Source organism: Monodelphis domestica, chromosome 2 (assembly GCF_027887165.1).
Source record: "Monodelphis domestica isolate mMonDom1 chromosome 2, mMonDom1.pri, whole genome shotgun sequence".
In the NCBI taxonomy this organism is placed as follows: domain Eukaryota; kingdom Metazoa; phylum Chordata; class Mammalia; order Didelphimorphia; family Didelphidae; genus Monodelphis; species Monodelphis domestica.
Genome location: NC_077228.1, coordinates 291,613,923 through 291,641,189, shown reverse-complemented (window position 1 = coordinate 291,641,189; position 27,267 = coordinate 291,613,923). Strand labels below are relative to the sequence as shown.

General features: G+C 35.8%; 2 protein-coding genes and 1 long non-coding RNA gene across 6 annotated transcripts in view; 1 reads left to right on the top strand and 2 right to left on the bottom strand.

The window, feature by feature from the left end:
- SLC25A27 (solute carrier family 25 member 27) overlaps positions 1 to 16,414 on the bottom strand; it is a 69,377-nt gene extending 52,963 nt beyond the window's left edge. For all 3 annotated transcript variants that reach the window (XM_056818363.1, XM_007484011.3, XM_001368705.4), the window contains exons 1-3: positions 16,061 to 16,414; positions 10,704 to 10,886; positions 8,132 to 8,216 (exon numbers count right to left, since the gene is read on the bottom strand). In XM_056818363.1, coding sequence (XP_056674341.1) covers positions 8,132 to 8,216; positions 10,704 to 10,886; positions 16,061 to 16,166 — 374 coding nt within the window. In that variant the 5' untranslated portion in view covers positions 16,167 to 16,414. The remainder of the gene's footprint in view (positions 1 to 8,131; positions 8,217 to 10,703; positions 10,887 to 16,060) is intronic.
- Positions 3,547 to 6,215, bottom strand: LOC130457384 (uncharacterized). The gene is made up of 2 exons (XR_008916559.1): positions 6,080 to 6,215; positions 3,547 to 4,644 (listed from the first exon to the last, which is right to left on the bottom strand). It is a non-coding gene; the product is annotated as an uncharacterized LOC130457384 (long non-coding RNA).
- A 147-nt stretch (positions 16,415 to 16,561) lies between the features above and the next one.
- The window catches only part of LOC100014394 (24-hydroxycholesterol 7-alpha-hydroxylase), a 97,192-nt gene continuing 86,486 nt past the window's right edge, over positions 16,562 to 27,267 (top strand). The window contains exons 1-2 of one of the 2 annotated variants that reach the window (XM_007484020.3): positions 16,562 to 16,909; positions 23,044 to 23,179. In XM_007484020.3, the coding sequence (XP_007484082.2) occupies positions 16,733 to 16,909; positions 23,044 to 23,179 (313 nt within the window). In that variant the 5' untranslated portion in view covers positions 16,562 to 16,732. The remainder of the gene's footprint in view (positions 16,910 to 23,043; positions 23,180 to 27,267) is intronic. The other variant, XM_007484021.2, reaches the window with a different exon arrangement.

Genomic DNA, 27,267 nt, shown 5'->3' with positions numbered 1-27,267 from the left:
TGAAGTGGATGATCTTGCAATCTTTGATGTCTGATCAACCTCTAGGGCTGTGATGGTGAACTTTTTAAAGACTGAGTGCCCAAACTTCACCCTCATGCCTCATGTAAGCTGCCCTCTTAACCCAGACAGCGGAGGGAGGAGGCACTCCCATTGGGCTGCTGGGCAGAGGGGTGGGTGATCTGAAAAAATGTCCTTATGACAAGTGGAGAGGAGGAAGGGAGCAGCCTCCCTTTAGCATGTATGCCATAGGTTTGCCAACATGACTCTAAGGGCTTCAGTCACTTTCATGGCTATTAGAACAAATGTTCTCATCCACCTATTCAGCAAGGGAAGTCTTCACCTGCTTGTGGTAGACACCTCTCTAATTCACTAAGGGGTTTGAGGCCTATTGATTACCTTCATCCTGGTTTAGCCTGTCTGCCAAGATGGTTTTATCAGGGTGTAGCCATTACTATATGCTAGCTTCTTGAAGCCATAGGGAAGAGTGAGGTGACAGGTGGACAGACCAAAGAAGGACAAGTAACACTAAAAAGGGCTTTCACATCAGAGGTTTCAGTCCTCCTTGAACATCCCATATGTCCTTATCTTGTCTATAGCTTGTTTGTATATATTTGTTTTTTTACCTCCCCCATGAGATCTTGAGCTTCTCGAGAATAGGAACTGTCTTTTGCCTTTTTTTTTTGTATCCCCACCCCTTAGCAAAGTGCCTGGCCCATAGTAGGCACTTTACTGTTCGGCTGACAGACCAGGAATTTAGGAAATTCAGCTTATTGTGAATCTCTGTCAATTAAAAGCAGAGTAATGTTACCTGCTTCCCTACATCATAAAGATGGTAAACTATTCCAATAAAATGATGTGCAAATTACAAAGGAAAAACTGTCATACATGCTCAAACCTTTATTGTTTTCACTGAGACCTTCTCTATCCAGAGAGAGGGGAAAGATCCCTCTCCCTGGCATCACTGATCTTTCCACAAGATGGAACCTAAGTCAGTATTCTTATCTCTACTTAACACAAAACTGAAGCCCAAGGAAAAGCAAGATAGTGGCTTTCCATAGAACAAAACCAAGATTTCCAACTCCTTCTTCCTCTTCTTATTATAAAACTATTTTCTCTCTTTCAAATGTAAAAGATCAAGATACACATTCTACAAATACCAGATCTCAAGTCAGGGAATGAATATCGAGGAAAATTAAATCTCTTTTGATGCTATCATTTTCAAGGCTACCAGTCATCCCTCTTCAGGGAAAGTGTTTGTTACCAACGATAGAACCAGGATGAAATTGTTTTCATCACTACTGCCCAGAGTACAGGCTCTGACTTGTTCAAACATCTTATTACTGATTCTGTGCTGCACCTTGCCAGAGACAGCTGTCCACCTTGGACTTCATGTGATCATGAAAATATCACCCACAATAAAACTGACAGAAAGGGAGTAGCTGAACTGTGCAAGTGATTTGGGAGGAAGCCCAGAGTGGTGTCCACACTGGGGGCTTAAGAACCTGACTCCAAAATGGATTATGCTTTAATGGAACTCTCCAAGTACTCAGACCAATGTTGTGCAAATAGCATTAGTATTATGAAAACCCAAAAAGAGGAAAAAGAAGAATGATGGGGGGGGGGAAAGGAATGGAGAGAAGGAATAAAGGAAAAAGTGAAGAAAGAAAGAAGAATGAAAAGCAGGAGGCAAAGGGAAAAAGGGAGGGAGAAAGCAAGGAGGGACAGGAGGATGGGCATAGGAAAGGAAGAAGAAAATAAGGGAAAGCAAGGAGGGAAGGATAACCCTAACTCAATGCCTTTATACATATATTTTGGTTTTATAATGAGGGAAAGAAATTAAGTCTTCATTAGGTAAACCTAATAGGATTGGTAGGGAGTTTGTGTTTTTACTCAGTTTAAGATCACTAGTTTTATCTAACACCAATTTTCTGGGAGATTTAATAATTAATATTGTTATCATTATATATTATACAAGTAGATAATATTAATCATGGAATAATTTTATCACAACTTAATATCATTAATTTTAATAATTACTGATAATAATTATTAGTTTGATAATTACTTCTGTTGCAATTACCCTAGGAAACAAAAAAGAGAGAAAGAGAAAAAATTTGACCCCCAAATTCAGGAACTTCACTAGTGGCCTCATTATCTTTATGCTAATTCTCATTGAAAGTCACAGGTTTATCAAAAAAAAAAGGTCACAACACACACAATGATGAAAATGAACATGAAAACAAGAATCGCTTTTCAATTAGTTGCTAAATCTGGGTGGAGGGCACAATATCCAAGTTCTAAATACTCTAGAATTGCCCCTGAGAATTTGTTTGTGGGTGATTTGAGATGCTTCACTTCCTTCATTGCCTGTTGGCTTTTCTATTGAAAGGAAATCACCTGCCTAATAAAAACCCAGCCTTAAAGCAGTGTGCCAATCCAATGGTGCCACTGCAGGTAAGGTCCATGAGAGTCTTCTTATAATATTTTGATTTATTAGTCATCCTTTCCCCAGGCACTGAGAGTTCAGAGAACTATTTTGGAAGCTGGCCATTTCAGCTGTTAGAGAAAGGACCAGAAACTAGGTCTCAAAAATGGCAATAATGCTTCTAAGAGATGCAAAGTTTATGAGGGAGCTTAGGGCTTAAGGGTCAAAATAATGTCAACATCAGTTGCTGGGAGTTAGAGACTATAGTTTCAAAACTTTGTTTTATTGCTTACTTAGAATAAGTGGACATTAGGAAAATTTTAAATATATAACATTTAAAATAATTTGTACTTTTTGCTTTCTTTCCTTTTTTTTTTTTACAAAATTCTAATATAAACTAAACCTGATTTTATAATCACTTGTTAGAGAGAAAGTTAGTTGAAACTTGACTGTCAAATGTAACATGTTTATTATGAAATTCACAATAAGATATTTAGAGATGAAAAGGGGAAGGCTAAGGTGTTTTCCTTTTCCTTTCTAATCAAAGGTTTAAAAAATGTTTGGTTACTAGTTCTTCATAATAAGCTTTGTATGAATACAGCTTTCCAAACTGGGTACTAGCATGTTTACTTTCTAGAATCAGCCATAGCTGCTTACTTGAAGATTGAATGTGGTCTTGTGACACCATTCATTAGGAAAACAGATTACTATCATTTTTAATGGCCATGTCAATGTTCATAGATTATCTTAGACCCACTAAAAATCATTCATTTCTAATTAACAATCCAAAAATTTGTTTTAAAAAAACTATTGGAAAGAAATCACAAATTATTTTCTGAAACCCTTTCCCAGGGGTTCCTTTAAGTGATGAAAGCAAGTCATCTGTCTTCTCTGTGCTTTAGTTTCTTTATCTCTAAATGAGAAGGTAAGTCCTTTATAATTCCAAATCTATACTCCCTGTGATCCTATTTGACTTTAAAGGACGGTCGGGGAAAAGGTTCCATTACTTATCTATGATCAATCAAAAATGAATATAAAGTATTTTCAAAATATTTTCTTAAAGTCTGGGAATTTAGGATTTAATTTACATGCAACTTTTGAGGAACATGTCATTGATATAAAGTAAAATCAATCTATGAGTTTATTGTTAAAACATAGTATTTTTTTCTCAAAGAATGACTGTTTTTAAATTTTTATTTTTATTATCATGCAAAACAAATTTCTATATTGGTTATTGTTGTAAGAGTACACTCATACAAAATGAAAATCCCCAGATAAAACCATAACTAATTGATGTGAAAGTATGCTTTAATCCACATCCATCCAACTCCAACAGATCTTTTTCTGCAAATGGATAGCATTCCCTTTTCAGTATTGTCCCAGATCATCACATTGCTGAGTGTAGCCAAATCTTCACAGTTGATCATCATACAATATTGCTGTTACTCTGTACAATATTCTCTTGGTTCTGCTTATTTTGCTCTGTACCAGTTCCTGAAGATATTTCTAAATTTTTCTGAAATTATCTTGCTTATCATTTCTTATGGCAAATAGCTTCTCTCAGTCTCAATTTCCTCATTTGTAAGATGGCAGAAGATAAGGTAGCTTAAAGACTACTTCATTAAGGCCCCTTTCAGCTTTGTGATCCATTGGATATGATCTCACAGGATGTAGCAAAAGCCTAACTTTGGGCTTGCTAAGCTAGGTGGGTGATGCCAGTCAATTAGAACACAACTAAATAGGTGCTTCTTCTAACTTAGATCCTGAAAGTCAGAAAGGCTTTTGGTAATCAGAATTTTTATTCTAGATAAAGATTTTATACACCATACCAATGACTACTGAACAAGTGATGTTTCCAGATCAACTGAAGAGAATTACAGAAGCTGCTTGGAATTCCTTGCATGACAATCTCACCACTGCCCAGCTGTACTACAGTAGTAGCTTTCCCATAAGTCTCCTCATCTCCACTCTTTCCCCTCTTCAATCCATGCTGCTTAGTGCTGCTTGAACAATCTTTGGCATTTAAAGAAGATTCTCCACCGTCCAGTGGAATACTCTCTATTCAGTCTTGGCTCATATTAGCACTCTTTCTGCTTTATAAGTTATGGCCCAGATGAACATACCCTGTGGCCTATTGCCTTCATGTTGCTTGGACTGGCCTATCTTCCTTTCCTTTCCAATCTCACATGATGGTGTTCAAGAACCCTCGGATGCCTTTACTAGGAAAGAAGAGCATACATCACTAACACAATTTAAAAGAGGCAGTGACTCAATCCTAAAATTTTAGACTTTAGAGATGTTTTTTCCAATAAACCATTTTCTCTCTTTCCTGATATTCAAAGTTCAGAATAATAATCCTGAAGCACTGCAAGATTCTGAATTAAGTGTTCCACAAAATTCTTATGTTAATGCCTCATCTAGGTTTGGAAGTGACTCTGTGGTTCCTGAAGACTGTGCCAAATGGGATGCAAGCTCTGGAAGTGTTCTACCTCAGTTCTTGGCAAACGGTCAGCAGTTTAGAGAGACACTGTACTGATGTTATGGAGTTGATTCTGTAATTTTGAGTCTCTGAAGTTCTGGGAGGAGGAAGAAGGTATTGGATTGAGTTCTGTTTCAAGCCCAAACATGTATCTTTCCCTTTTCCTTCTGTTCTTTCACTGTCTTGCAGAGATCTTTTGCAGTATAAACTACCACATTGGCTATCTGTTGTGACCAGTGAACTTCTAACCACATTGCTAACTGATTGCCACAGCCTGAACAAACTTTCACAGCTTGAAGCCAGGATCTTCATGGCACTGAAAAGGGAGAGAGTTGGGATATGAGGTTGGATTTTGATGAAAGCCTAAGGGTAAGGTTGTTGAGTTTTGTTGCAAGGCCCTGCATCAGGTTCCTGGGTCATAAACTACAACCTTGTTGTATGATAGAGAAAGGGGTGCTGAGTGAACTCAAGGTAGCTGTCAGTTCATGGCAGGGTTTCCTACATTCTTCTGAATTCTGGGTTTGCTCAACCAAAGACATGGCTGAAGTTCCTTAATATTTGGTGCATTATTTATTTTTTGGAAAGGTCTGAGGTGTTGTGGGGATCAGAGAAAATATCTAGTCTTCCATCTTTTTGGTCTTATGATCCAGAAATTTTTTGGTATCTTTTAAATTACCTTTTTCATTAGCAAAAACATGCATATTTTCCTCCAATAATTCAACATCTTCCTTTCTCATATTTCTTGACAATCTACTCAATGCTCCTAAAGTTATGTTGCTCCTAGCATGAACTTACTCTATGGATATATACAGAATGAATGGAAGAAAAAACACCCATGTTATTGCTAAACAAATAAAGAATGAAGTCAAGAGAACAGAGGACATTCTTACTAAAAATGAGGAGGGAGTAAGAACCTTCACAAAGGTTATTATATAATAGACCACCTCTTCATAATCTCAAATTTGGCTGAAAGGTATAGAGAATAGAAATATTAACAAATTGTGCGTAGTCTATAAAAAGTATCCAATTTGGTACAACAAATGCTACCTTAAAATTGCTTCCTCCAACAAGGCAAAAATCATATAAGCTCTTTAATTGACACAACAGAATATCTTTGTTCAATAATCCTGATTATTAATATCAAGTAAGGCATAGACAGGGAGAAACGTACTCACCAAAGGTGTTCACCACTGTAATGGAGGATGAACATAACAGAATCCAAGTGGAAGAGGAATCCCTTATAGATGGTAAGGTTCTCCAGATGATCCTGTTTATGTGCTAATTGCATCAAGCCCTGGAACAATGCAGAGCCTCCTAAACGAGATCCACAATAGCTCTAGCTATCCACATAGGAAAAACCAAGTGAACAAAGAATGCCTCTTGCCTAGACTGTCATATGTAAGTTGGTTGCATAATTAATAAAATTGTATATACTTTGGAACAATGTTATAGATGGACAATAAACTGAATCCAGACTTGAATAGGTGGAAGACAGTAGACTGCATTTAAGTTGTTAAACTGTCTTTTCAATGATTCTAAGCTTCTCTCTGAAATAAAGGCCTGTCTTTTTAATGGCAATATTCTTTTAGTTTTCTTCTATATCTATGAGTGATGGAAAACCACAGTTTCTCAAGAATTAATGTTGGAGGTCATCCAAATGGCAATGGGGAAGTATATGTTAAACATGAGAAAGCTGCAACATGTTACCAACAAGAAATTGAACAGTGGCATAAAGGATCTCATCAGAAAAGTGATAGGAAAAAAGGGTGGACTGGTCACATAGGGAGAGTAAGAGGTAAAGGATGATCAGCCATTGTGCTATGCTTGTACTTACTTGGCATGTTGGATGGGTTCCCTGTGGCAATTTTATGGGAAGAAATGGAAATGAGGTGTAATGGATTGACTACATTGCTCAAAGTTTATTGAAGGACTAAGATTAGTAAGGCTAGAAAGAAATCTGTTTTTGAGACATTTTCCACAAAGGGTTAAAAAGATTAAAATTTTTTCAGAACATTACAGTTAATGGAAGAATTACAGATATTACTGTACACATAAGAAGAAAGCAGTATTTCCCTGTCCATTTTTCCATTTTGCCAATTCCAATGGGTGAGGTTATTTAAAAGTATTGTACTATGTTGCAATTCTAATAACAGAGAAAATGATTTGTAACTATGAAATCCCTTGAGGAATGATTTTTACATATTCTAATTACATGATGTTGGCCTTTTGGACTATATATCTAACTTAAACAAATAGTCTGTGCTTGACTTCTTTGTTGTTTTTGGCTATAGTCTTTATAGACTTCTAACAAATAAAAATCTCCTTATAACAAATTCCGAGCATTTAATTTTATATTTTAAGCTGTGTTCAAGAGTTTGAGATCCTGGCATTAGAATGGTTCTTCTCTCCCCCCTACCCAAATCTCCTTCCCAAACCTTTTTTTTTTTTTAAACCCTTACCTTCCATCTTAGAATCAATACTGTGTATTGGCTCCAAGGCAGAAGAGTGGTAAGGGCTAGGCAATGGGAGTCAAGTGACTTGCCCAGGGTCACACAGCTGGGAAGTGTCTGAGGCCAGATTTAAACCTAGGACCTCCAGTCTCTAGGCCTAGCTCTCAATCCACTGAGCTACCCAGCTGCCCCCCCAAACCTTTTTAATGTTCTTTAATCTACTAACTAGTTTGTTTGGTTCATGGAGCAAAGAAAGAAGACAGTGGAGAAAGTAGCTTTGCAAGATACTTTTTTATATTAGCATCATATGTGCATGTGTGTATATATATGTATATATATGCATATATATATATATTGAAAAGATAAACACTTATTTTATTTTGCATATTTTAATTAATTGTTCCCACCAAAATCTTTAGTGGCATGGTGGATAGAGACTAAGGATGAGAATTCTAAAGATAAGAACTTCTGGATTCTAGTCTTCTCCCTAAAACATACTAGCTGTAACTATGGACAAGTCATTTACATTTTCAGTGTCCTAGACAACTCCCTGACTATATCAATTGCAGATGTAAATTAAGGAGGTAATTTCCTTAATAGCAGATTTCTACACTAATGTATCGCAGGTTGGGACATACCCCTCCCCCATCCCCTCAAAATCACTCATTTTAAACTTGCATCATTAAATACTTTTATTGAAAAGGCACCATTTTATATGAATCTAATGGATAAACAAATGTTAAAAGTTTTACAGTAACAAGTATGTTCCATACTTACAAAAGGGAAAATCTTCTGTATTCTGATTTTTCTAAAATACCGTCACGGTAATATTCATAGACGACCATTCTGAACCCAGTATACACTATGAAAAAGTCCATCAGAGATAATTAATTCAATTACTTGTACTGTATGCTATTAATTCATATATTTAGCCTCTTAGATCTAAAAAACCTAATAAGCAAGTACATTGGATAAATTAGTAAATTAACACATCATAGTATATCACTTATATGAAGTCAAGACTAAAGAGATTAAATTAAATCAACACAATAAAATTATAAAGAGGCATAGAGAAGTGAACAAAATTTAGCAAGTTATCAAAAATTATTCATTCTTATGCTTGCAGATATTATCTAATTAAATGCTTTGGAGACATTGTATTGTCCTGATTGAGATATCTTTCTGCTTGGTGTACCTCTTTGTAGCAGAAAAAAATATCTTCATTAGTCACAGAGGAAAGGTGCTTTATCTACTTCCTGATAGATAGATAGATAGATAGATAGATAGATAGATTTTTTTCTTCTGAAATGACAGAATGACAACTCTATGATCAGCAACTTTTTTTTTCTTTTGAGTATCTCAGTGGTGAAGTCGATATTATTGGACTTGGAGGCAGGAAGACAAACTTGACCTGCCTTAGTTTCTTTCTAGCTGAGTTTCTTTAGACAACTCATTTAACCTCTCAACCACAGATCCCTCATCTGTTAAAAGGGGATGAGAATGATATCACCTAGCTCACAGGGTTGTTTGTGAGAATGAAATGAAATAGTATTTGTAAAGTGCTTTGAAAACTAATTACTTGTTATCTAGCACTTTTAACACTTGATTTTACTCAGTGTTGCAGGGAATAGAGTGAATCCCATCATATTCCTAAAAAGACCAAGAGTACACAACAACAGGGCCTAAGGGTAGTATACTTGGCCATAATATTATTCTATTTCTTGAAAGAAGTACCAGATATTCTTTTCCTGACATAGTGTAAGTTCAGTGAATCATAATAATTAATAATTTGTTAAAATTATTTTCATTTAAAAGAGGCAGGTCAATGGAAAGAATCTTGGATTCCTGGTCCAAAGGCCCTGGGTTTGAATCCCAACTTTAAAATTAATACATTTCTGTGGTTATATCACTGAACCTTGTTTCCTCATCTGTGAAATGTGGATAATAGAACTAGTACTATCATCTACTTATTTGGTAGATATGTGGTTGTTAAGAGAAAAATTTGGGGGAATCTGAAACTTTGATATAAGTGCAAATTTGTTTTCAGAGAAAAGTAAAACCCAGAAATTATTTGATTTGGTAATTTATGAAATAAAGAAAAATATTACCAACCACGAGCCAAAATGTCAATTGTTTATTCAAATTTTTTTAAATTAAAAAAGTATATTTATGAATCACACCAATAGACAAAATTACTATTCAAAAGGAAAGCATCAGAGAACAATTATGTGACTAGCAAGAATCAGGATAAATTCCTGTTCAAGCAGAATTTTTGAGACTCAAACTTTTAAATCATTAGAAACTAAAAAGTTTTAATACTGTAGCTGAAATAACTAGGTCACTAACTTAAGTATAGTATGTGATCATAAGATTATTGATTATATAACAAATTACTAGAATATAACAATAATATCATGATTTAGGGACTAGTTGTTCTCAAAGCCAGAAAGACTTAGGTATATGTTCTGCTTCTGAAGGGCAGCTAGGTGGCTCAGTGGATTGAGAGCCAGGCCCAGATATGAGAGGTCCTGAGTTCAACTCTTCCCTTGGACACTTCCTAGCTGTGTAACCCTAGGCAAGTCATTTAACCCTGACTGCCTAGCCCTTACCATTCTTCTGTCTTGGAACCAATACATATTATTGATTCAAAGACAGAAGGTAAGGGCTAAAAACAATATAGCAATGAAAAATAATAGGTTTTATAACTATTTCTATTACAGCTATGAAGACTCTTTGTAACAATTTTACAATTATTTGGACTTCTAGAATTTGTAGCAATTTTATGTCATTCTGAAGTCCTTAAAAGACATATGCTACTAATTTGTATCTCCAAGATACCTTTGATTTGTCTTCCCTTTTAGGTAGATAAACACAGTTCTTGATTTTTAACATGTAGTGTAAGCTCTCCGGTCTGAGATAATTCCTTAGAATTTTCTCAAAGCATGTTGGAAAGATACACAACCCTTAAACTTTACTCATCAATTGCGATTTTTGACTGATAAAGGAGAATATATGCCAACAATAGTCTAGATCAGTGATGGTGAACCTTTTAGAGATTGAGTGCCCAAACTGTACCTTCATACAGCATGTGAGCCTCCCCCTTACTCCAGACAGTGGAGGGAGGAAGTGCTCCCACTGGGCTGCTGGGAAGAGGGGCAGGTCATGTGAGAAATGTCCTCAGGGTCCCATGGAGAAGGGGAGGGGAGCAGCCTCCTCAAGCATGTATGTCATAGGTTCACCAACATGGTTCTAGATGATTACTCAATAGATTAATAAATATTATTTGAATTAATGTATATATTTATGTTTTGATCACCAAATACAAATAAACCTATCTGCTTTCACATACCTATCTGTCTATATACTGCAGGTATTATTCCTTGCCAAAGCTTTAGAAAGCCTTCCTCCCGTATGATGCCAAAGGTTGTATCTAACATGCCTCGATAAGGGGTAGCAACTCTTAAAAAACGGGAAAATGCAGCTTCTCCTTGCATCTGGAGTCGAGTTTTTGTGACATCAAGAGGAAAGGTTGCTAATGAAAAACAAAAGAAAAAAAAACACCCACAACATTCTGAAATATAAAGGTAGAAAAGCTAAGCTTATGTGATTTGAATGTTCATACTAGTTCACTGTGGGGGCACCTAGATGGCAAAGTAGATAGAGTTCTGGGCTAGGAGTCAGGAAGACTCATCTTTCTGAGTTCAAATCTGACCTTAATATTTACATGTACTAGTTGTGTGATCCTGGGCAAGTCACTTAAACCTGTTCGCCTCAGTTTCCTCATCTATAAAATGAGCTGGAAAAGGAAGTGGCAAAGCACTCTAATATTTTTGCCAAGAAAAGCCTAAATGTGGTCACGAAAAGTTGGACATGATTGAAAAATGACTATGCAACAACTAGATCAGCATGCCAGCTAATTAAAGAATAAGTTTTGATTACATGCAAATCAGTCCTGACATATTTGGAGTACCTACACTGAATTCTGCAATTAAAAAAATTTTTCTTATAAGGATGGATTCCAAGGTGTCTTCTGGGATCATCATTTGCATAGCAAGGTCCTATCTGTGGTCGGCTGCTGCATAAAAAGTAGTAATCCAAAAATTGGAGACATTCCCAGAATCTGGAGGCAGTCAGAAAATATCAGCCTTTGAAACTGTAGCTAAAATAATAACCTAACATTAAATGGACGAAATTAATCAGCTACAGAAGTAAGCAATGCTAACAAAGCTTGTAAATATTGCTAATTAGACTAAAATATGCCCCAATTCTCCTTCAAGGAGATAAGGGCATTTCCCAAATTTTATTAATCTAAGTGTAACGAAGAAATTATAATCTTAGAAATGGTAACATTTAGTAACAAAACACAAAGATAAGGGTGGTGGAATTAAGGAGGTGGGGGAAAGGGTTAAAAAGAAAAGAAATTGATTGGACTATTTCTACCATTGTCCAGAGAAGGAGGTGATAGGATTCTAATGATAAATATTAATAATGGTTATCTTGAACAAAGAAGAGCAATTTCTTAATTACATTTAGATGACCCTATGTTCTTAACTCAGCATCTGAGACTTAGCATGATGCCCTCCTTACATAAAATGGCTACTCAATAAATATTTATCCTTGATAAAGAAGATGATAATGTCCACAAATTGAAACAAGATTCATGAAATAATTACCATTATTTTCTGACATTATGCTTTGGGAGATATGCTATTGAGATTACAGTCTTCTTCCTTCATGAAAATTATTCTACAAACCTTGTGCTAGTAGGACAAGACTGAGTTGTTTTCTAAGTCTTGATGACAATTTTGTATTTATTCAGTTTGGTTGTCCCTTCAACCCACCTATGCATCTGTGAGATGGATGAGCAGTTTTAATGAGGCAAAGCCTGCCCAAAAAATAATTGAATCTGTTACTTTATTAATAATGTAAAACAATGAGCATAACCTAACATTTTTTGGATCCTCATCTTCTTCAATTATTAATAACTACCTACGATCTCTTAGAACTCTTGTCCCTTAGCTTTCCTGACAATGCATGATTTTGTTTCTCTTTCTATTTAAGACAAATTGTTCTTTGTCTTTTTTTCTTGGTTCTTTTTCTTTGTTCTACACATTGACAGAGGTGTTCTAGAGTTCTGCTTTTGTTATACTTTTATTCTTTTTTATATTCTTTCCATCGATATCTGAAGAGAACAAGTGAGAGAGAGAGAGAGAGAGAGAGAGAGAGAGAGAGAGAGAGAGAGAGAGAGAGAGAGAGAGAGAGGGAGAGAATGGAGAGGGAGAAAGAGGAGAGGGAAAGGAATGGTGGAGATCCTCTGAACATTTTGAGGAATGAATTTACACACTGTAGGTTATTAGGATGTTGGGTTTCCAGAGTATTATTTATCTACTATCTTTATTAACTAATTATCTAATTGATAAACGGGATAACCAAAGCACTTATTTGGTGCTACAGCAGTAGTGATCAAAACAATAACATTGGAGCTTAAATAAAACCAAATTAAGGGCCAAGGTTCCCTCGACCTCATCTTGGATCTCTCTTTACAAACATTTTCATCATTTCACATGACTTTCTACTCTTCCATTTTTTTTTCTTTCAGTCTGGTCTGAAATTGTTAATCTTAGTCTTCATCTACATTTTTCACTTAGCTGTGGCTTCATATATTTGTTTTAACTTAATTTAGAGATATAAAAATATAGAATTACAATACTATCCAATTAAGTAGTCACATGGAAATAAACACTTCTATAGTGATGTCAGATTAAAATACATCTATACAAAAATATATATTTTTTCCAAAATGGAAAAAAATGTAAGTCAACTAAGTCAAGTCTAATATTTAAAGTATTAGAATCAGGACTAGGAACACAAGTTTTCCAGTTTTCTATGACGTAACTAAAACTCTATACTGCCAAGTAAATTCTCCTATCTGCTTCAACAGAACATTTAGCTCATCACTGGCAACTAAGAGCAAACTCTGACAATCAAAGAATACAAAGATCCCGGAATCACGGAAAGGACTCTTTCATGGAGTATATAGGTAAGGAGGTACAAACTGCTCTACCAGAAGTACCTTGGGTATACCTGGTCCTTCCTGAATGGTCATGAGGAAAAGTTCAAGGACTCAACTCCTGTCAGGGCTTAATGTTGTTTAAGTCAGACTTTGCATTCTATTTTAGGGGCACTTCTACACTTCAATTCATATGAGAAAAATTCTCTACAGTTATACAAAAGCATTAAATTTGGTTGGGGATACCAATAGGAATTTTCAACAGTTAAAATTTACACATATTGGTGCCTGAAGAAAGATTCATAAGGAGGGTTTCAGCTCACCCAAAATGCCAAAGTAAAGGCTGGTAAGGCAGGTTTATTTTTAGGCTTTCCAGAAGCAAAGAAGATATGGTTTCAGAAGAAAAGGAATAAGTAGGCTTTTAGGTTCCTGTGGTTTCTAATAACATTGAATCTGTTCTTCAGTTCTGGAGAAGTCTCTCAAATTCTATGTCTCTATTTTTCATTTTAAAGCTCAAGTTCTGTTGACTCCAAATTCAATGTAAGTAATTCTCTGAAAAAGTCTTTTTTTATGCCATCAACATTTTCTAAGAGTTAGTCACAAAGCTCAGGGTAATAAAAGAAAAATCCAGCATATAATAAATTGTTGTTTGCATCTCATTTAGAAGAGTACCAATAATAACACAAGGTGATGTCTTGACTTATTTGCAAATTAGATTTAAGTGAGGCAGAGTTGCACAAAGTTGTCAACCTCGATGCTCTCTCTTCCAGAAACATTCAAGGCCAGTGGCAAGACAAAAGTAAGGATGATTGGCAATGGCCTGGGATGCAGTGGATGACCTTGGCACCTCCAATGTCTGACCGAGGGGCTTCACAGTGCCTATTTCAGCTGCTTTCATGGACTTTAGAACAAAATGTCCTCATCTGCCATTGCCAGGGGGAGTTTTCACATGCGTGGGGTAGATATCCTCTCCCCATTTCACTAATTTAGCCTGCCTGCCAAGATCATTTTATCACAGTATGGCTGTTGTGCATGCTACAGCTTCTTGGAACCAGAGGTGAGAGTTGGGGAGATAGGTAGAGATCAAAGGTGAATGAGCAACCCTAAAAAAAAAGGCTCAACAACATATCAGAACAACATATTAGAAGTGTTAGTCCCTCCTTGAACACCCCATACACTCCCATGTAATAAATAACTGTTAGGAGAAATGTGTGTAAGAAGCAATAGAGATATCATGGGTTGGCATAGTCAGAAATGCTTCCATGATTAAGTTGCTAAAGGCAGCAAATGATTATGTGCCATATGTGAACATCAAGACAATGGGGAAGCTAAAAGATAAGATGGCTGGGACCAACAAAGAACTTAACAAGATCATCATGACTAGACTGTCAAAGAGACTAACACACACAAAAAAAATGGCTTAAAAAACAGAAATAAAACGTAGATCATCTAGCAGATTCACTTCAAGCTCATCACACAGTTCATGAGCCCTGTGGGTCTATCTGTGGGTCCAGAAAACCTCTTGGAAAGACAATATATGGTGGCCTTTCTGGCCTCTATTTTAGTCAAGTCTATTTTTACCCTCTAAGAACCAGTCTTTAAACAATCTCAAAATGTCTTTATCACTTCTACCTTTCTCACCTCAATTTAGGATCATTTGAACTATTCTAAGTATAATGAATTCACACTAAGATGTTTATAGTTTATTGCAAAAACTATTTCAAATGAATCTATTTAAAAGGCATCCTTTCCAAAATGGATAAATGGAAATATCAAGCTTTTAGAAAAGAAAGGAAACTTAAAAATCAAGTCTGATCCCAAGATCATAGGAGCACAGATTTATCTATCTTTTCCAACTCTCTCATTTTACAGGTAAGGTAAGTGACCTCAGGAGGCTAAGTAACTTGTCCAGGGTCACATCAAATATGTGGAAGTCCTGGAATTTAAACTCAAGTCCCCCCTCCAAATTCAGTTTTCTTTAAAGGAAATCGACTTGCCTATGCTCACTGGCACCAGCAGGAGCACCAGAAGAAGCCAAATTTTGTTCCGACCTTAGGGCTCTTTTTTTTTTTTCTGTCACCACTTCATATTAATTAGAACTGAAAAAGACCTCAAAAGTCATCTAGTTCACCAACAACACCCTCAGTTTTACTAAGGCAAATGAAGATTAGAGGTTAAGCGACTTGCCCAAAATGACACTGTGGTATATAGTAGAGGCAGTTTCTGAACTTAAGACCTCTAATTCAGTTCTTTTCATAGTAAGCCCCTGGAATTTAAACTTTCTGATTCCTAGTCTTCCAATTAGAAAGCCACTATCCCTAGACAACCCGGAAGGGCCCTTCCAAGTAACATAGTCCAACGTCTTCATAATACAGACAAGAACACTGAAGCATAGGGAGTTTAATTGACTAGCTCTAGGGTCATACCCATGCAATACATAAGTGGCTGAGCTAGGATTTGAACTCAAACCTTTTCTGGCCTCAAAGCCAGAGCTCTTTCTACCTCACCATGAAAGAGAAATGGTAATGCACCAGGTGGTGTAGATACCTTTTAATTAAGCCCCGTATCCTTCTCCTCTACGTTCAGGACTGGCTGTGCTTTTTCAGGCCAGAACCTTCTACCTCTCCTCCCGTTCTCCCCGGCGGTCTCCTCCCTCCCTGCGCTAGGTGAGGCCCAGGGGGCGGGGAGTTGGGTACCTATCTCGGCCACGATAGATGCGGAGGAGGACAGTAGGAATACGCTCGTTTTGGGCCATCTCTGAGCGAGGTTCAAAACTCTCTCTTCGTCCACCTGACCGGACATTCAGCAACAGGACAAGCTTAAACCCTCCCTTCCTTCCCCGACAAGGGTAGCCCTATCTCAACCAGTGAGCGGCCTGCTCAGAACCATCTCCCGCGGAGCTCAGCCCTATTCTCGGGGAATGGGGAGTCTGCCTGCCGGCCCACCCACTCTGCCTGCCCTCTCTGCCTAGCTTGACCAGAGAGCCAGTCGGGATACCCCCAGCAGGAGGATACAAGTGTCAAAGCGAGGTTACTGCGTAGTGGACAAATACGTACGAAGGGCCCCCGCGGAGACTTCTGGGAAATGTAGTCTTCGCAACCCCGCCCCCTATCCTTGCCTCCTCACGTGCTATTCAAGTCCAGCCTTCTGATTGGTCCAGAGGACGCTCCTTTCCTCCCACTACTCTCCCCTTATCTTATTCTCCCTGGCTCTAGAACAGGCTTGATCCTGAGTTTGTCTCCAAGGTAGGGAAGACCTTGATCTGCGTACCAGTCCCAAATTGAGAGGCGCAAACTCTCTTCCCATCGCCTATAAAACGGTTAAGACAAACACCACGACGACAGTCTCACTAGAGGCTGAACAGAAAAATGGAGATATTTTTAACGGCTTTGTTCATAATTCTGGGATTCACAGCCTTTTATTTATTTCATCAGCGAAGGGACCCGCAAAATCCCCCTTGCATAAGTGGCTGGATTCCTTGGATTGGAGCAGGGTTCAAGTTTGGAGAAGCCCCTCTGGAATTTATAGAGCAAGCAAGAATAAAGGTAATTGGGACGGGGGGAAGGTGGGGTTGAAAAACAAATTATTTTGCTCAATCTGCTTCTTATTTTTTTACATATCAACTGGGTAAATGTTTTGCCTGAAGTCAGGGACTTTCTTCATTTTAGTTTTTATTGCATTTTTAAATTTTTAAATTTTATTGCACTTTTAAAAGAATTGAAAACGTGGGTTAAGTGACTTGCCCAGAATAACGCAGCTAGCAAGTGTCTGAAGCTGCATTTGAACTCATCTCCAGGCCTGGCTTTCAATTCATTGAGCCATCTAGTTGCCCCCCAAAACACACTTTTACATTTAGTCTGCATTATTATCATTTTCTCTATCACTTTCATAAGTCTAGACAATCAACCGAACAATAATTCAAACCCTGATTTGTAGCTTTGCTGATTTCTTAATTGTAAATGCAAATCTAGTCTCAGACACTTAGTCTGTGATCAGAGGCAAGTCATTTAACCCTGGTTCCCTCAGTTCCTCATCTGTAAAATGAGCTGAAGAAGAAAGCCAAGAAAAGTCCAAGAGGGTAAAATGTGTCAGATTTAAGAGATGTTGTAGCTATTACAAGTTTTAGTAATTGTTTGGATGTGTGGGATGGAGGAAAGTGAAGAGAAGAGTGGTACAGTGCTAAGGTTAGGAATCTGAGAGAGAGGAAGAATGATACACTTATTTACAAATATCATTCAGAAAATGGACTCAGAACTCATACTCCCCTTTCCTCCACTCCAGTCCTAGATACTATACCTTTCATTGTAGCCTCAGATCTGTGGCCCCTTCAAGTTTCAGATTTAATCCTTTGATTCTGTGTTCACTGTAACTTTCTTAGCTGCCACATCAAATGTTAATAGACTTTGCAGTCACATTGCTATCTGGCTACCTATCTGACACCTTCTGTTAATAAAGTTTTTTCTTTTAATTCATACATAATATTGACTATTTATCTAAATTGCATTTCATCATGTGAATCCAGCTTCATGTTCTAGACAGTTAATATCTTTCTGAATCCTAAGCTTTCTAGAGTCTTAATTATCAGTTAAAGCTGTGTATCATTTGCAGATTTGGTAAGCATGCCATTAATTCACTTTCTAAGTAAGAAATAAAATCTCTGGGTCATAATTCTGAGCTGAAACTGACTTTATTTATAGGCAAATACAGTCAGTGGTCTACCATCACACCCATTCTGTGATGAAAGACATCTTTTGGATATACAGTTGTTTTTATAGAATTTTGACAGTTTATACAGATTGTTTGCTCTATAAAACTAGATGTTCATAGCAGGTTAGCCAATAGTTGCTAAATTCTAATACAAAGTCCAAGCATTTTATTGATCCAGTAAATATTCTGGAAAGAGACTTTCAGATCTTATTATCAATAATTCTGGAAAGAGACTTAAAGATAAAATCTGAGCATCCTGGTATTAACATGAAAGAAAATACCAATTATATATGATTGCTATCTTTATCAGGAATCAGGATTCAGTCAAACTGTGCACTTAACATTTTAAAGTTGATGGAACTCCTTATCTTCCTTATAGAACTTCCTCCTTATCACATTTGCTTAACATTTGGGAATGACATCCCAGTTAAAGATACTACCTAAAAGTTTATATGAAATTACTTAATTTTATAGTAAATGATATAAAAAAGAATAAAATGCAAGTTAACATTATTAATAAGTCATTAAGAAAAGTTTATGTAAAAATGAATAAATTACATAGGATTAGACATAGATTTGTAAGGAACTCTACTAGAGACCTTTCAAATTGATACTGGATCATTAATAACTACTTTTTTGTGTTCAATCATTCAACTATATTTGAGGCTATGTATTTGAGACTATGTGTGTATATGTAATTGTACTATTAGAACAACTAGGTAATACAGGGAATAGAATGCTAGACCTGGAGTCAGGAAGACTTGTCTTAGATATTGTGAAGAAAGAATCAAATTCTCTCTATCCATCAGCAACTTTTAGGTTAATCAATCAAAAACTTAAGTATCCTTACTTAGTACCTTACCAGTCTCTAAGTATGAGAGTTCACAAGTCACTTGCTAGAGTGGATGACAGCTCCAGAAATCATTGCCTCCCCCCCCCCCCCACCCCTTGGGCAGCGCTAGGCAAATTGAAAGACTATGATTGGTTCCTATAAAGTGGGGGATGTGAGATTTAAAATAGTGAAGCCCATAAACTGTAGTGAGTTAAAATGGTGGAAGATATAAATTGTGATAGATATAAGAGAGGGTGAGTAAATTTGACCGCAGAAAATATGTTTCACTACAGTGTCTTGGTTTTTAAATCAAATATAAGGTGGTCACCAGGGAAATATTCCCAATTATTCAAATACCCAAGTCAACTGGGTTTTATAGAGATTTTTAATTAATAATATAATGAGGAATTAGAGAAAGAGAGAAAGAGTAGGAAAGGAATAATTATGAAGGGCCTCAAGCCAGTATGGCCTAGACCTGAGTCTTAAGAGAGAGAATCAGTCAGTCAGTCTTTTAATGCTCACCACAAGGTCTGCCTAAACAAGGATTCTAGTGACACCAGGCCAGCTCCATCTCAGCTGACTTCACCAGAGAGCCTTCCAGCTAGACACTGTTCCAAAAGGCCTCTCTCCAGAGCCTCCAGAGGGACAGAGTCCCCTTAGAGGAGCTCCAGCGAGACCTCCTTAGAGATTGTCCTCCAAGAGCTTCCCTTCTCCAGAGCCTCTCTCAAGAGATTCTTCCCAAGCGATCCTCATCAGAGATCCTCCAAAAGGAATTCCTCCAAAAGGATATATCCTCAAGAGATTCTGCTTTTTCTTAATGTAGGGGTTTTTCTCCCATGTCACCTCCCCTAAGTCCCTACATCTACCAATCACTGTAGATGCTTTCCAAAGGACTACCCATCTAAATCCCTGCTATGTCGACCAATCTCCTCAGTAAATCTGAATGAGAGAAAACACAGCTGAGTCAACTAATCTCATCAAGAGAAAACTTGCCCAACCCTTTTAGGTACCTAGCATCCCATTGTATCAATTCTAAAAACAGGCCTGGCTCAAAGAACTCCTTGCCTTATTATAAGCATGGGTCCAAGTACTTTAATTGTTTAGCAAGGAGTTTTCTCTCCTAAAGCAGTCTTAAGTACAAGTAGAGTAGGGGTCCTCCCATAGCAAGGAGTTTTCTCCCCTAAAGCAGTCTTAAGTACGGTTGGAGTAGAGGTCCTCCCATTTCTGATCCTGGCGAGTTCTCACATCAAAATGGGGAATGTTTCTCAGTAGGGAATTTGTTCCAATTAAGAATTCCCCGATGGGGAAATTTTTAACATTCACAAGTCTGAGAGATTTCAAGATTTACAGGAAGCAACAGGAAGTGACATTGAGAAAACTGCTTTAAAAAGGCCAGCTTGAGGATGCAGTCTCTGGGTCTGCATGGGCCTGGAGGAGGAGAGTCTTTACTTGGATCCTGTGGTGGTAAGTGGTGAGTAGAGTGATTCCTTCCTTGGCTCTTTGGTGAGGAGACCCTCCCTGCTTGTTGGTACTTTGGTGGGACATTCCCTTCAGCGTGAGTTCTGGTGATATTCTTGGTGGTCTTAGCCTTGTTTGCACTGAAGGTTCTTGGTGGTTCTTCAGAGTCTCCTGGCTCTTTGGATTTCTTTTTCCTAATTAGGATTTTGGATTCTGGTGAGATTTGCTTTCGGATTTGCATTTACTATCTGGAGACATTAGGATTAAACTCAGGGCATTGGTAGCTAGGCAATACTTTCTGTCTCTTTAGCTATATTTTTCCATTTTCACTCTTTCTACCTCTTGTAAATAAAGCTGCTAAAAGTCATTTTGACTTAAACTATAATATTTTTAAATTGGCAACCACAATATTACTTTGGAATTCTCATATTTAGCATAAAACCTAAATTTAAATTCTTATGATACTTACCAGTTGTATGGTAAGTCATTTCACCCTGTTTTCCTCAGCCTCCTCATTTGTAAAATGATCTAGAGAAAGAAATGGAAAACGACTGTAGTATCTTTGCCAAGAAAACCCCGTGATTATGAACAATCAGATGTGACTAAAAATAACTGAACAATAACTGAACTAGGCTATTGCCTAGTTCACATCTGTCTTATCTACCAGTATAGCATTAGTAACTTTATAAAAGTGAAAGATAAATATTATTATTATTACTACCTCTTTTCTGAGTTCTCGTCCTACATTAATAACTGCCCATTGGACATGTCTACCTGAATGTCCCTTAGTTTTTACAAAGAGATATCTCACAGATAAAGCAAGAACTAACATTTAAATATTTTCCTCAACACTTTGGGGACATACTCTTACCTATGGTCTATTCTCTTGAATTGGCCAAACTTTGCTCGTGTCCTATATAGCATTTGTCCTACCAAATTTATACCCAATGGTGGCATCTCTGTTGGATCAGTCAGGTTTCATTGGGCTCAGTGGTCTTCACTGCACAGAGGTTGCACTGGCTGGCTATACTCTAGAATGTTGCTATGCTTATAAGTTCAGACTTCAATCTCATTTATCTAAAAAGGAAAACAAGAAAGAGAGTGGCCAGTGACCAAAACCCTTTCACAAGACTACATGGTCTTAGAGGTAAGGAGGAACCCTTATAGTATTGTCTCTCCCCAGATGCTGTCATCAGAGGAATCATAAATGTACCAAAAAGCAAGTATCTCAAATTAAGCTTGTCAACAATGGAACACATTAGGGGATAACTGATTGGCTTAGTGGATTGAAAGAGACAGGAGGACCTGGGTTCAAATTTGGTCTCAGATAGTTCCTAGCTGTGTGACCCTGGGCAAATCTCTTAACCCCTTTGCTTTGCACTTACTACTCTTCTGCCCTGGAACCAATGCATAATATTGATTCTAAGATGGAAGGTAAGGGTTTAAAAAAAACCACTGGAACCCATAATATCACCTTCTCTATTCTGATAAGTTGGCCAACCAGTCAGTAAACATTTATTAAATACTTACTCTATGCCAGGCAACTGTGCTAAGCATCTGGAATACAAAGAAAAGCAAAAGACAGCTCTTAACCTTAAGGAATTCACAGCCTATTTAGGGAAGACAATATATTAAAAAAAAACTGAAAAGGATTGGGGCTGGGAGGAAGATACTATAGGGTTACTAAATTTCTTTTCCTAAATTGAAGGACTGTCCATATCACACTCCCTTTATTCAGTGGCTCCGCTAGAAATGTTTGCACAATTTGACCCATCTTCTCATCCTAGACTTATTTCATGTTCATATTTGTCACAACTTCTACATTGCACCCAAAATGATCTATTTTTTTCCTTATATGTTAATTTCATTACTGATGAGGAAGGAAGTGGTCAAAGGAGAATTAAGGAATAGAGGACTAAAGATAAAGAGCCATCAACCTGATAATATTAAACAGATATAAAATTCTTACTGTTTGGTTGACTGATGGGGAGAGAGCTAGGCATATAAAGATGAATGCAACATTCCCAGACCCTCAAAGCAATTATAATCAGGTTGGATAGATGATATGTGTGTGCATGCATGATATACACATACATATATATATATATATTCACAATATAGATTATATATACACATATATTATCGCACTATGTATAATATCATTATATTTATTGCATATATATGCATTCATGCACACATATTTTCATGCATAATGTACATGTATACAACTAATTATAATACAAATTAACATTTTATAAATGTATGTATTTATATACTCAAAATGAGTAATCAAAAGAGGACAGCTTTCTTTAGCAACCTGTAGTTGATTATATCTTAATATATTATTATTATTATATAATTATTAATATTAATGTATTTTAATTATATCTTAATGATGGCTAGTAGATATTTAGTTTATTAATTAATTAATATTAAAATATCTGACATACATTGATAAAGTTATTTATATTTTACAATAAAATGATTACTTGATAAGATCTGCACAATCAATTTAACATTCATAATGAAATATTTTAAACAATTATTATTTTTATGAAACTGCTTTAACTTTTAAAGTATTATGGGACATTTAAAAATATGCTTGTAGAGTGGATATACTGATAATAATTTGTCTTTCACAAATTATGCTAAAATAAATAAAACAAAATATGTTATTTTCAGTATGGACCAGTATTTACAGTTTTTGCTCTGGGTAATCGGATTACATTTGTAACTGAGGAAGAGGGCATCGATGTATTTTTCAAGTCAAAAGACATAAATTTTGAACATTCAGTGCAAGAACTCATCGAAAAAATAGGTAAATAATATTTTCTACCTTTCACTTGGAATAACAGTATTGTATAGTAGATTTTGTTTATCCATTGTTGGCGGAGTAGTGAGTAATAGAATGATTTAGAGCTGCTTTTTGTCTCCTCTTACTTAAAAGAAAGGGCTAATAAGGATAATAAGTGATAACTTGAATTTAGATACTACTTTAAGGACTATGGAATGTTTTCCTCATAATAATCCTGTGAGGTAGATAGTATCAATACCCTTTTTCCTTATTTTATGGTTTAAGATATTCAGATTCAAAGAAATTGCCTACTACCAAATCTAATAAGTGTCAGAATTAGAAATGGAACTTAAACTCAGGTCCATTAGTCAGTCAGTCAGTCAGTAAACATTGAGTAAATACTTTCTCTGTCCCAAGTATTTTTAAAATGTCTACTGTATGTCAAAAACTATACCTTGCACTAGGGATACAAGAAAGGTAAAAATTTTTTTTCTCTCAAGTAGCTCACAGTCTAATGGGGAGACAATGTGAAAATAATTATGTTCAAATAAGCTACATATAAGATAAATTATAGATAATCAACAGAGAGAATGTACTAGCATTAAGGGGGATCAAGATAACCCTGTGGAAGGTGGGATTTTAACAAGAGACTTGAAAGACCATGACAGGGAAGGTCGTGAAGATGAGGAGGGAGAGAATGCCATCCATGGGAAAAGGCAACCAATAAAAATTCTTAGGCAGGAGATGGAGTATCTTGTTTCAGGAGCAACAAGGAAGACACTGGATCCCAGAGTTTGTTAGGGGTAAGATGGCATAAAATTATAAGACGATTGGAAAGATGGGAGGAGATCAGATTATGCAGGACTTTGCATAATAAACATAGAATTTTATATTTGATCCTGGAGTTCATATGGAGTTTCTGAGATTTTCTGATGATGCTTTTGCTGATAAAACTATGCTACCTTTCAAGTGATTCCAGAAGTATTTGAATATAATATTAGTTGGATTTGCACATAATATTCTAAGTTTCTCTGATGGACACTATGTTCCTTTAAGCCAGTTAATATAGTGACTGAGGAACTTTTATTAAATCTGAAAAGAACTTAGAAAATTTATATTGTTTGTTTTTCTTAAATCACTATATTTGTTGTATTTGCAAAAGTATACTATAGTTTTTCCTACAGGCTGCCACCAGAAATTATATATTTTAAAATTACTCCTATCTCATTTATGTTTTTTTTTCTTTTTCATTTATCTTATGAAAAACATTTTATCAATGCAGGCACACTCAGAAGTACTGTGGGTTTGGTTTCATGTGACCATAAAAAAGTGAATGTTGTAATAAGTGAGTTTTTTTTTTGTTTCCCAGTGCATAAAAAAGTTATATTTACACTATACTATAGTCTGTTAAGTGTGTATTAGTATTATGTCTAAAAAGCAATGTTCATACCTTAATTAAAAAAATACCTCATTGGTAAAAAAATCATCATCATCTGAGCCTTCAGCAAGCCATAATCTCTTTTTTAATTTTCAAATTTTTTCATAGTTACATGATTCATGATTTATTCCTCCACTCATCCCTCCCCCTCCCAAAGTTGATGACTAATTCCACTGGGTTATACATACATATATATGCATATATATACACACACACACATACACACATGTATATATATACACACACACACACACACATATATATATATATAATCACTCAAACCCATTTCAATATTATTCATTTTTGTAAAAAAGCCATCTTTTAAAACCAAAACCCTAAATCACATACCCATATAAGCAAGTGATAAATCACATGTTTTCTTCTGACTTTCTGATCACACAGTTCTTCCTCGGAATGTGGATAGCATTCTTTCTCACAAGTCCCTGAGAATTGTCCTGCATTGCTTTCAATAGCAAACAAAGTCATTCAACTTTGATTATTCCACAAAATTACAGACTCTGTATATAATGTTCTGCTTATTTCACTATGCATCAGTTCATAGAGGTCTTTCCAATTCATATAGCAATCAAGCAGTTCATCATTCCTTATAACACAACAGTATTCCATCACCATCATTTTTGTTCAGCTTTTCCCCAATTCATGGGTATACCTTCAGTTTTTAATTCTTTGCTACCACAAAAAGAACATAAATATGTTTGTACAAACAGGTCCTTTTCCCATTTAAAAAAATCTCTTTGTGATACAGACCTAGTAGTGATATTACTGGATCAAAGAGTATGAATTATTTTATAGTCTTTATGCATAATTCCAAATTGTACTACCGAATGGTAGTTTGTTTCCCTTCTAATCTTGGGTTGCATTTGGTTTTTATTATTTTTATATGATTCAAAATTATTAATCTTATTTTATTCATTTTTAAATTAAAAATTTTAAATTTTAAAATCTTTTAAAATAAAAATTATTCATCTTATAATGTTCTCTATCTCTTGTTTGGTCTTAAATTCTTCCCTTCTCCATAGACCTGACAGATAAACAATTCTATGCTCCCCTAACTTCTTATAATATCACTCTTTACATTTAAATCATATACTCAATTTGACCTTATCTTGCTATAAAGGGTGTGAGGTATAAATAAAAACCTAATTTTTGCCATACTGATTTCCAATTTTCCCAGTAGTATTTGTAAAATAGTGAGTTCTTTTCCCAAAAGCCAGGATATTTGGGTTTATCAAACAACAGATTGCTGAGATCATTTACCCCTAATCTATTCCATTGATCCACCCTTCTATTTCTTAGCCAGTAATAGATTTTTTTATGAGGAGTAGCTTTATAATACAGTTTAAGATCTTGAACCACTAGGCTACCATCCATCGTTTTTTTTTATTAGTTCCCTTAATATTCTTGTTCTATTGGTCTTCCAGATGAATTTTGCTATTATTATTTTTTAGTTCAAAAATACTTTTGGTAGTTTGATTGGTATGGCACTGAATAATTAAATCAATTTAGTTAGGATTATCATTTTATATTAGCTTGGCCTACACATGGCAATGAATGTTTTTCCAATTGTTTAGATCTAACTTTATTTGTGTGAAAAGTGGTTTGTAATTGTGTTCATAAAATTCCTGCATTTGTCCTGGCAAATAGATTCCCAAGTATTTTATGTTGTCTAGACTGATTCCTCTTTCTAACTCTTGCTGCTGGGTTGGGTTGGAAATACATAGAAATGCTGATGATTTATTGAGTTTATTTTGTATCCTGCAACTTTGCTAAAGATATTATTTCAACTACTTTTTTGATTGATTTTCTCAGATTCTCTAAGTATACTATCATACTGTCTGCATAGAGTTATAGTTTAGTTTCCTTATTGCCTACTTAAATTCCTTCAATTTCTTTTTCTTCATTAATTGCTATCTTTAGCATTTCTAGTACAATATTAAAATATAATTATAGTATGTTTATTCTTATTTTCTAATATTTTCATGTGTTTCCTTTATTTTCTTTATATTTCCAATATTTGCCATTTGTAATACTGTAATACAATCCATTAAATTCAGTTATCACAATATATTTAGCCATTTATCCCATTCATTGTATTTGTTATTTCCAGTTATTTTGTCATAACAAAGTTTTCATGAATATTTTCATGCATACACACATTTTTGCCCTCTCAATAATGCTCTTAGAGCTTGATCCTTGTAGTGGGATCCCCCAGGTCAATGAGCATGAACAGCTTTACATGTCATATATTTCCATCTTGTTTTCTAAAAAAACAACTCACTGGTACTCTAACAATATAATATTAGGTCTGTTTCTCCATGTTCCTCTCAGCATTTAATTTGATCACTACAATCCATTTGGTTCTCAATTCCACATTTAGCTAGATTGATCCTTAGGCAATGAACACAATCTATTGCCAGGACATTGAACTTCAAGTCTTTCCTTCTTACTCACTCTTTAAAATACTCAGACAATGATGCCATTTCCAAAGCCATAGATGACATTTTCCCCTACAGAAATAAAGTAGTTTGACCTTTTGAGTTACTCATTTTTGATTTTTTTTAATAGATCAAATTTTCTGCTGAGTACTAGGATTTTCCCCAGGAATAGTTGAAACCCCTTTAGTTAATTAAACATCTATTTTTTACCTTTTGTA